At 37.2% G+C, this 11,545-nt stretch overlaps 1 protein-coding gene across 5 annotated transcripts in view; it reads left to right on the forward strand.

The window, feature by feature from the left end:
- PRDM5 (PR/SET domain 5) overlaps positions 1-10,937 on the forward strand; it is a 250,533-nt gene extending 239,596 nt beyond the window's left edge. For all 5 annotated transcript variants that reach the window (XM_045166318.1, XM_045166317.1, XM_045166320.1 and 2 more), the window contains one exon: positions 6,347-10,937. In XM_045166318.1, coding sequence (XP_045022253.1) covers positions 6,347-6,511 — 165 coding nt within the window. In that variant the 3' untranslated portion in view covers positions 6,512-10,937. The remainder of the gene's footprint in view (positions 1-6,346) is intronic.
- Positions 10,938-11,545: the final 608 nt, after the last annotated feature.

An 11,545-nucleotide genomic window follows, 5' to 3' on the forward strand; every position in this document is an offset into this window, starting at 1 on the left:
GAGTCAGCCAGGCAAATGGAAGAAAGTACAGGGGGCTCACATATCTCTGTTTGAAGTGAGCGCCTTTAATAATAGCTGGCCTGTGGGAGGTGGTATAGACGCTGAACCCAGATTGTCTGGATTTAAATCCTAGAAACCACTTCCTAGTTCTATGACCTTGAGCAGCCTGCTTGAAACTGAAGTGTGTGTCAGTTTCCTTCTGTAAATTGGGGATAATAGTACTGGTATCTATCTAAAAGGGTTTGAGAACTGAACAAGCTGATGTTTAGAAATTGCTAAGGGTGGTTCCTGGCACACGGTGAAAGCAGCTGTTAGTGCTTAAACCTAGTCCCTGTGCCAGATACTGAAGTAAAACAGTGAACAAGATGCTGTGTCCTCTGCTCTCATGGAAATCACGTTCTTGTGGAGTGTAGCCTTAAATCAACCTAAATAAATGTCTGATTGTGTTTTATGATAAAGACTGGGCAAGGGGGAAAGGAGGGTGCTATGAAGGAGTAGTTAGGGAAGAATTCTCTGAGTAACCTAAAAGATGGAATCTCAGCCATGGGGGAAGGAGCATTCTAGGCTCAGGGAACAGAACAGAGCCTGATAGTGGAAAAAGAAAGGGGAGTTAGGGGAAGTAAGAAAGCAGGTGGAGCTAGAGCTTGGTGAGAGAGAGAGGGACCAGTACAGTTGGAGAGCAGACTGGGACCCTTTTAGCCACAGCAAGGAATTTGTTTTGAATCTAATTTCAACAGGGAACCATTGAAGAATTTGGTATCTGTTGTTCCTTTGGACATCAGGTTTAGAGTAAGGAGCCAGGGGGAGAGAAAATAGGGAACACATTTTAATTCTTTCTTATTTTTGATCCCAGTTGTTCATTTAGACTTATAAGACAGTTTAGAGTTTCATTTACTTGAAAATAATCTCTAAAGATACCTTTTTTGGTTTTTCCAGAATTATTCCATAGCCTTTAAGTTACTTATATGGCTCATAGGGATTGTATCAATCATCTAACTTCCTCCTCCTTTCTTTTCTTTTAATAAATATTAGTGGGGTGACTACTCTTGCCCTCCTGTTCTTTAGACTAGTAAGGAGAGACATTAGAAAGCACACAATTAATTGATTACACTCGAGGTAAGTGTTACCAAGAAACCGTAAAGGCTACTATGAGAGCGTTTGGCGGAAGACTTCTCCTGGCAGACAGACCCTGAGGGACACGTGGGAGGCAGCTAGAAAAGAGGAGTGAGAAAGTCCTGAGGTTGGAAGGTGTGGTGTCGCCACCAGCCCACACTAAAGCTGAGCAGTTGGGCTAGAGTTTAGTGAGTGTCCATCAAAGTAAGGAAGGATCCGGGGAACAATTTGTAGGTAGCAATATGATATTTGTCCTTTTGAAACTCCTCCAGCTGCTGTGTGGAGCTAGGACAATAGGGGATAAGGGTGCATGCAGAAGGATCCAGGTAGTGTTTATAACCTGGGTACTTCTGACAGTGTGAAATTGTCCACAAGTCACAGGGAATTTGCCTCTCTGCCCCTATACAATATGCAGGCAGTAACCCCCATTCTTGAGGACGGTTACACATCCCCCCTAATTCCGAACACTTTCCTGAGAGGAGGGAAAATTGTACCACTGTTTGAGAACCAATGACATTGGCTGTTGTAATAATCTACACTTTGGTTTCCAGAGTGAGGCGCTGCATATCCCTGGAGGCTAGGAGACATCCTTGGGGCAGCAGGAAGGAAACGTTACAGCTTTAATCCCTGCCCATCATATATGATAAAAGTGGGGACAGAATTAAGCTTTGTATCACTGAACAGAGGGCTTGGTGCCCTGGTGCCCAGGTAGTCTCAGGTGATGCGCGCGCTCTGATGTAAGAGCAGCAGGTCCACAGTGACGCAGGCTGTCACTTGTTCGTTTCTGTGCATTGTCAGCGTTGTGATTTATGTGTGCCCATGAAGTAGAGATGTGGATTCTGTTATCTGTTTTAAAATAGAGTATAGAAGAGTCCTATACAGAAACCACAGATTGAAAATGATATTAATAATATAAGCACAGAGTAACAAAAAGAAAACAGCAGAGTTAAAATGACTAGTTAGCAGTAAATTTAGATTAAAAAATGACACCATCATATCTGGAGAAAAGTAAACCAAAAATTGAAATTATCCAGAAGAGACACTTATTTGTCTACACTTTTGTTAAAGATGACTTTGAGTCTAAATATACTATATCATATCTTAGATTTTGCCTAATGAAAGTATGAAGTCATAATTATTAGCACAAAACTTGGCTTCATCTTTTTCACATGCTTTTAAAAGTTTGTCTTTAATAGTATAACTTACAGCTTAGTACACTTGGTATATTTTATTGACAAGTACAGATAAGTGGTGCCTGCTGAAATCTTTTCTTTTGGCTGGAGAAGCACTGGTTTCAGCAGATAATAATTTGTGCTCAGGCTGTGGCAGCAGAGATGGAGACAATTACATGTCTTCTAGAAACGTGTATGGGGAAGACGTGGTGGTGACTCAGTGAGGTGGGAACCCGGGAGAAGCAGATCGAGGCTGAGCCAGATCTCCAGCAGATGTCAGACAGGTGGCACTTTTTTTTTTTTTTTTTAAGAGAATTAGATTTGGGAGACAGTCTTTTTTTTAAATTACAGTTGATAAGTTACAGGTATACAATACAGTGATTCACAATTTTAAAGGTTATATTTCATTTACAGTTATTATAATATATTTGCTGTACTTTCTGTGTTGTATATCTTGTAGCTTAATATATACCTAGTAGTTTGTACCTGTTAATCCCCTGCCCCTGGATTGCCCCAGCCTCCTCCTCGCTCTCCACTGTTAACCACTGGTATGTCCTCTCTCTGTGAGTCTGCTGCTTTTTGTTAGAGTCATTAGTTTGTTGTACTTTTTAGATTCCAGTTCTGTGTAAGACTTAGTAAATTTGAAGTGTCTTATTCAACAAGCATTTAAATCCTCCACTGTACAGATCAGGAGAGAAGACTGAGTCAGAGATAGGTATTGGCAAGTGAGCTCCATATAAACAGTCACAAAAAGCATGACTATGATGAAGATAACCAGGGGAGAAAACAGTGAATGGAGACGTGGGCTAAGGAACAGACACTGTGATGAGGGGGAAATGGCCAGAAACACAAAAGGAAAACAAGGAGAATCGGACCTTACAGAAACTAAAAGGCAGAAGGAAAGGGCCAGGCATGCCATGTGATGCTGGAACTTCACACCAAATGAGGTTTCAGGAGTCCCTACTGCCATGCGGAGGTTGTCGGTGATGCATCAAAGTAGTTTAGAGAGTTGAAAAGGACTTACTAAGGCAGAATTCTGGTGGGAGTGGGCTTGAGGCACGGATGGAACATGAGGATGTGCACCCTTCAATCAACCAAGTGTACTTTTTCCATTCCAAAGTAGTATTTGCTTTCTAATTATAAAAGTTTCCCTTTCTGTTTCAGAAAAATTAGGAAATACGGAAGGGAATAAAGATAGAAATAAAATGATCAAATTTCTCAACTGATGTCAACTAATATTAATGTCAGTCTCTTGATATTTTCCTCCAGTACTTATTTATATATAGTTATGATCTTTATTTCAGTATTATAAATTAAATTGTACATTACTATTATTCTGTTTTCTTGCCTTTACATTTTCCCTTGCCTCTAAGTATTTTTTGAAGTATGATTTTTTTTAACCAGCTGAGAAGTATTTCTTCATCTGGCTATATAAAAAATGAATATACTCTTAAACTTTGGGCAAGTAAGTCATTTGTAATACTCCACTTCTGTGAATAATTCTGTGATGAACATCTTATTTGTACATCTTGAACTAAAAGCTCTTCATACAGATAGCACTCCTGGTTCTTTTAAGGCTTGTGAAAATACTGATAATCTCTGTTTGTCCAAGATGCTTTGGGGTAAGGGCGTCTCAGTACCATTACACTCCCATCAGCATCATTTTCTGTAATTGTGCATATTCTATTCCCTGTTTTAAAATCATGTTTGGGCATATGTCTGTGTGTTAGTTAATCAGTGCATTCCTTGAAAATCACATGAGTTTGTGTTTTCCTTTTTACCCTAATTTCAGTCTTAAAGGGTACTCAGTATTTTATATCACTTATCATAACTTAAGTATTATATCATCTGTCCTTGTATTTTATGCACTTTCATATTCTTGAGTTTTTCCTTTTTATCCCCTGATTTTTACTACATGAAACTACCCAGCTTTGTTTCTCAGAGACTGTTTAAAGGTATGTACTCTGTTTTAAATTATGGCTGTAACACTTTTTTCACAAGAAGAAATGTCCTTTCCTAAGCTTGATTGGAAGCATTGTGTTTGTTCTGGAAAATTATTCTATTTGCCTTAAAATCATCTGTATATTACAGGGAACTGCTACTCTTGATAGTAGCTGTGTTCTGTTATCACACATGGTGACCGCTGTGGTTTCTTCTTTCCAACCTGCTGATGATTCTTCTTGACAGAGAAGATGAAAGAGAAGAAAACAGGCACTAACGTTTATTGAGTGTCTGCAATATAGCATCTATTTGCATAGGTTACCTCATTTAACCTTAATTCTGGGAGGTAATGTTCATTGTGATCATTTTATAGCTGACAGAACTGAAGTTAAAAGGCATAACTTGTTCATCAAAATTTCCTTAGTAAGCGTTAGAATCAGATTGAAACTCTGTGAGTTAATTCAACGAATACTTAGTGCTTAGTCTGTAGGCACTGTCTGCCCCTTAGGATATATGAGTGAATAGAACATACGCAGATCCTCTGCCTTCGTGGGCCTGAGGTCAGGGTGCCAGGGTAGTTGTAGGTTTAGTGAGGGGCTTTCTTCCTGATTGTGTCCTCACACGGCCTTCCTTGGCGTGTGCAGGCAGAGAGACAGAGAAGAGAATCTGTATCTCTTCCTGATTTTGTGAGGGTGTGAATCCCATCACAGGACTCCATCCTCGTGAGCTCATCTGAACCTCAGGATCGCCCAGTTCCTGCACTTCCGTAATCATCACCTTGAGGATTAGGGCTTTAACTTTGGAGTTTTGAGGGGACACAAGCATTCAACCCACAGCAGACTAAAACTTACTTCCTTTAGATCATCCTAGGCTGCTACTTCTGTATAATGCAAAATACCTTGTTGGATTACTCTCTCTCCTTACCACCCTGGGGGCTTGCCCTTCTGAATTTCTTGTTGCTATCAACATAAAATCCCCCTTCTCCCATGAAGAGAGAGGTGAATATTTTTATTTGCTTTTGTATTTTCACAAGCTTCACCTCATTCAGAATCTCAGCTTTCATTCCAGTATTTTGCGGGCCTTTACCTCTCCCAGTGTATTCATTGTGTTTTTCATGGAATTTTCACATTATTTAAGTGTGCCTTATTTTACAGTGCATGTGCTTTTGAAGAATTCAAGTAAGTGGAGTTTTTGTGAATAGCACCAAACTTTTAGTGAAAACTTGGTACTATAAAAGATTTCCATTTCATTGTTACTTTTGTGTAATTATGGCTTACATCTTCTGGGATAATTTAATATTTTCAATTATTCAGCTATTTAATTTCTGTTGAGCTAAGTGACAATGTGGCAGAGATTACATGAAGCAAACATATTAAATGAAGTATTTTTACTGGAATCCTGAGTATGTCAGGATGGTTAAAGCAGTGTTAATCTTTTACTTCACAGATGGGTCCTAATTAATCACTAGTGAGACACATCTTGTGCTTCTTATGCCAAGTTCTAGATAGATGCCCTCTAGCCCATAAGACATTTTGTTTAATAAGAGGTTTAATATGAAATCATTAATACACTCCATTATGAAAAGAAAAATACTGTTTCCAGGGAGTTGTTTCTCTAGAGATGTTTAAATATAGTAGGTGGGGAAAGGAGGCATTTTGGTACACAGAAGACACATAATAAATGCAAACACCTCTTGGAGCTGTAATTGTCTTTACTTCTGACCTTGCGTGTTAAATTCCATTTATTTCAAGAGCACTTTCTTGTTGTTATGCCTGTCAGCACATATTGATAATAGGAGTTTGCATAATGTATATTGTGTAAGAGTGATATTGTTGTTCAGTAGCTAAGTCGTGTCCGACTAAGCCTAACCCACTGGGCTCCTCTGTCTCTGGGATTTCCCAGGCAAGAGTACTGAAGTGGGTTGCCATTTCCTTCTCCAGGGGATCTTCTCAACTCAGGAATCAAACCCATATCTCCTGCTTGACAGGCAAATTCTTTACCTGGTAAAGAGATTCTTTACCAGGCGGATTCTTACACCGCTACCTGTGTAAGTGATGAATTTGTGTATTTTCAGATTTTTTTTTAATATAATATGAGTGGTATCTTTGGGTCTTTTCTAGGTTTGTGATTTGGCTTTTAGCCTGAAGAAAATGCTGATCCGACACAAGATGACTCATAATCCCAATCGTCCGCTGGCAGAATGCCAGTTTTGCCATAAGAAGTTTACAAGGAATGACTACCTCAAAGTGCACATGGACAATATCCATGGGGAGGCTGACAGCTAATGGCAGCTGCAAAGGAATTAAGCCATTCAGAAGGGCTCCTGATAGGAAACCCAGGTTTCTCTCACCTGATTAGTGTAGCAGAAGTAGCCAAAACTCACTCACTGGTCTCACAGTTCTTATTTGCCTACCTTTAGAGTCTGTACATACATATGCAAAAAAAGACAAAAAAACACTACTTTTATTAAGAAATAGTAAAAATGGAAAAAAAATAACTTTATAACCTTCCTAAATACTATTTTTGTTAAGTCATATAAAAATGGAAAAGGAGCCATGTCATCTTCTTCTTGGCCAATCTCTCTGTAGTGAAGTTTATTAACATACTCTTTATCAGGCTTTTTAATTTTATTTTTATCTTTATGTGTGTGTGTTTGTACATGCTGGTTATCACAATTGGTTATTACTAATTTAACCAGAAAGGAATTAAGATGTCCAAGATATCATTACAGATAAGGATGAGAGGTAAGAGTTTCCAAAGTCTCAAGTGTAGTAACAGTATAAAACTCACTGTTTGTGAAACAGGCCAAAAGTTGATGGTCCTTCATAGCTCCTTACAACAGATGAGTTTAAAAAGGTGTTTAAGAACTAAAACATCTACTGAAATTTTCCTTATTTTAGACAATCCTCAGGAAACATTTCCTCATCATTCAGTTGCCGGCATTCACGGTCTAGAATACTTATATCAACACAGAAGTGGCCATAACACTTAAATTTGTCCAGGTGATTCTCCTGAGTTTCTACTAGCTACCTTTAGAAATTAACAACAGATGACTAACTGTGGAAACCAAATGGGCTTTCAGTACCTGCTGACTGATGGAGCAGCAGGACGGCAGGTGCATCAGGGGCTGACCTGGCCCTTTACCTGTCGTTGCATCGGAGAGCACAGGGCCTGTCCGTGCAGATGCAGCAGTCCTCAAAGCATCTACATCCTGTTTCTCAAGAGACATTTTCCAGAATCTTGGCAGTAGGTGATTCTGAAACACTTTTGAATTACTCTCAATCCTTTATAATTAGGAATCCAGAATAAAAAACACAACCCTGGCAGTTGTTATGACGACATGATCGCCAATGTTTAAGAGAAGTTGAAGCAAGAAGCATAATTTCTTCCTTTAGGTTATATTTCAGTTCAGTACTTGAAAACAACATACAATGAACAGCTTGTCTTGGGAGAAGATATGATAAAATGTAATAATATGTTAAAGTAGCATAGAAGAATCCCAACCAGCAAAAACTTAAAATGAATCCCAATTCAAGAACTTTTCTATTTGGAGCCCATTCAAAAGAGAGAAAGTATAAGTTTAAGGAAGTTATTTAATTCTAATCATTTGTGGAGAAAGGTTATCTGAAGACAAAATTCTCTGAAATCAGGAATCTTGTTTTAGAATTATATTTATGCTCAGTTCCAGTTCTAAAAAGAAACAACGATTCATTATAGATATTTAAACTCTGTGAAAAATACTAAATTTGAAATTCACCAGAGATAATTTTTAAAAATATAAATCCCTGGATTATAATTTAGAAGATGTCTGAGTATGGCTATATGAAGCATTGGTTCTGAAATTATAGACTATATTTTACACAAATAGATTTTGGTCTTGTTTCTTGCTATGTCATTTGTTTCAGTAGTATATTTTTAGATCTAAAGTATTTTCATTTTAACATAACAGTGTGCTTAATCTTGTTTGAATATAAAAGGACAGCTGTAAAATTTAGTAGATGGTATTATTTAAACATGTTCTGCTCATTCCTTTGGGTGCTGCCTTCTCTGTATGGGATGCTTCATAGCCCAATTGTGTGAAACTTGAAGCCAGACCAACTGTGTATCATCTCGATGACTCACAATTTACAGGGCTGCTGAGGAAGTTACCCTGGAAACCATGTTATCAACATGCTGTGGAGAGGACTGATGACGATTGAAGTGCTGGATGTGATCTGGCCCAAGGTTTGCAGTCAAAAAAGACTTCAGAAAATGGCGTGCAGAGACCTGCTGGTACACCATCCTTTCTTTTCAAAGCACTGAAACCAAAACAGACCCTTAAAAGATCATTTCCGTGCCATCACCTTTTATCTGAAAGATGATTATTTATAAAACATTTCAGATATCTTAGAGTTTGTGTCTTAGAACTTTAAAATCACTTAGCAATAACAAAGAGATAAGAATTCATTTAGTTTGAGAAATTAAGAACAGAAATAAGACAGTCATAGAGGAAAAGATCAGGCATGCTGGAGTGCAGGTACTCACTTTAAAGAATCTTCCTCTTAGGCTGCAGAAGGTTACGGCTCCCATATGCTTGTGGGAAGAGGTCAAACTCTTACCCTGAGGTCAAGACTGATGGTCAAAAGTATTTAGTAATACGGGTAGGTTCAGATATACTTTTATAGTTACTATCTTTGTATAGTAACATTTAACATATTTGTATATCTAGAATTTTTTTTCTTGTTTTACAATCACTGGCTTCTGTTTTCTTTTTTTTCCTTGCCTTTTTTACTGGGGGTTGCCTTTGGTGATACAAAACAGTTTGTTAATCATATTTGCAGCATAAAAGTATTCATTGGTGATTTGTTTTGGGAGTTACACAAAATAGTTAAAATACTACTTTTAAGAAACATTTTTATATGTTTTATTGGTGTGTGTATGCATAGAATCACTCTTACGAGATGCTTATATTGTATGTGCAAATACAGTACTTTGTTCAAAACTCTTCAGACTTGTTGCAGCCAACAGGTGTGGATATGAATCACAAAAACTCTTTTAACAGTAGTTTGTGCATTCAGTTTTATGGGCTGCTACTCTCTCAAAGCTGGAAGGGAGGGAGAGAGGCTAGGTACTGGAAATACTAACTTTTTCCTTCACAAACTTAAATGTTACTTGTGAAAACTTGTCTTGGGGTTGTAAATATATGGAGATGGACAGGTAGGAGGAAATGTGCCTATTTAAAACCCTAAAATTTTGTCATTAATAATGAGATTTACTTGCCTGTACATATATAAATGCAGTATTTGTGAATACAGTAGAACTTTAGAACCATTTTTATTTTATTATAAATCTGTAATCTATATAATCACTACCACAGCTGGAATCAGCATTGTATTTTCAATAGGACAGTTCTACAGTAAAATCGAAATGAACATTTAAAGTTGTTTTTGATGAAAGAAGAAAATATAATTGTCATTACTCCCAGACTCCTGTTTTGCAGTTTTATTTCTAAGCATTTCTAGATCTGGAAAATCTCTATAGTTAAGCCAAGTTGGTTTCAGGGCCACAGAGTGAACACCATCTTTAACTCTCATCTCACTTTTGGTCAAACGTAAACACCATGTGAAAAGAAACATTACTAATAATGAAAAAAACTTGATTTATAATATTATCTCTGAGCATAAATATCCTGATATTCACAAATATAATTTAAAGATGATTAAAGTTATGTCTAATATTTTGCACGTTCCTTCTTTTAAAAGTGGTGTTTTATTATTATGGTGGTGTTTCAATCTTGTGAGGTTTCCCTGATACAAAAAAATTATCATCATCATACTTATCATGATTCTCCAAGTAGTTGATTTAGAAATGATACATTCATTTACCTTTGATCTGTCAGAAGTCATTTAATTAGCTGAGGCTCTAGTTCTTTGGAACTTCCGTAGTGTTAACTACTTTGGGCTCAATATTGTTATCACTGCTGGTAGTTAATTTGTTATATGACAGGAAAAAAATTAACACCAGAGCCTTCAGTCTGGGCCATGTTAGAATAGTCTAGATTTCCTAGGCCCATGGACTGGCACAGAATGCAAAGAGGATCTTATACCAGAATGGTGCTGCTAATCCTGTGTCCAAGTTCACATTCTCTCTTTAAAGAATGCGTAACATAGTACTGGAAAACAGCATATATAAAAATGTTTATATTTATTTCACAGCAGGCTTCCTAAACATTTGATATAGTTTTCTAACCCTGTAAGCATTTAAGCAAGTAGAGGAAGTTTTTATGCCACCTTGGCATGTGACTCAGCAGAAGGAAACTAAGATTTTAGGTACTACTCATATGCTGAACATTGAGAAAGGAGATGAGACCAATGAAACTCGATGATCTAAATTAGTGTGAAGGAGTTAATATTAGAATATCACAGTTCCTAGCAAGTCATTATAGACTTACTAGGAATTAATTACTTAATAATGCATTTGCCTTTGTAAAATCATATAAAAACGAAAGGAATTCCAGCTTGTAGTGGATACCTCATTTTAAAATTTTGTCTTCTTGGAGAAAAATAATGAATGGTCTTTTCCTTAAAGTAAATTTCACCTGACATCTTTTATATGATGTTTGCCTGGCCTACCTTTTCCTCCCACTCTTCTACTACAGACTATTCCTTAAGTATATGTACATTTTAGATGTGTTTCTAATAAAGGACCTATGGTAAGATTTCACATATTTTATCCTGTCTGAAAATACTGTGCGTCTGTGATCATGAATCTGTCCTGCCTTTCCCAGTCTTACCTAGCCTTCATATGACACAGAGGGCTTGTATTAGACGCTGTACTTAGGGAGAAATTTGTTCTTTACACCTAACATACAAAATTCATCATCACCAATATGTACAGCTGATTAAAGCCTGGCGTTGTAGACATAATTCAAGACCCTCCTTTGTATGGTTCTCGCTGACCCATGGCAGCTGGTGATGCACAACTTGAAACAAAGGAGATTCCTTAAAAATATTCCTGGGACTTTGATACCATGGATGTAAGTATAACTGCTGAAATCTGAAAGAATACACCACCATTATTGGGATTTAGTTGTTGAAACAGTATGTCCTTTGTTCGTTCTTTAATATTTGATAATGCAACTCATAAAAAGGGAAGTGCATTGACCTCCAACTTGATTTTGTGTTTCCTTGCTAAAGTATTAGCATCTGGAGAGCTGAAACTGTATTTGATGAACAAAATAAGGTCTGAAATTAACTTTTATGAAATCAAACTGTATAGTTCCTATGCTAAGTAGGAACATAAAAGTATGGGAAACAAAATCACATTGAATTGATTCTAAA

This window comes from Bubalus bubalis, chromosome 7 (genome assembly GCF_019923935.1).
Source record: "Bubalus bubalis isolate 160015118507 breed Murrah chromosome 7, NDDB_SH_1, whole genome shotgun sequence".
Taxonomy (NCBI): Eukaryota; Metazoa; Chordata; class Mammalia; order Artiodactyla; family Bovidae; genus Bubalus; species Bubalus bubalis.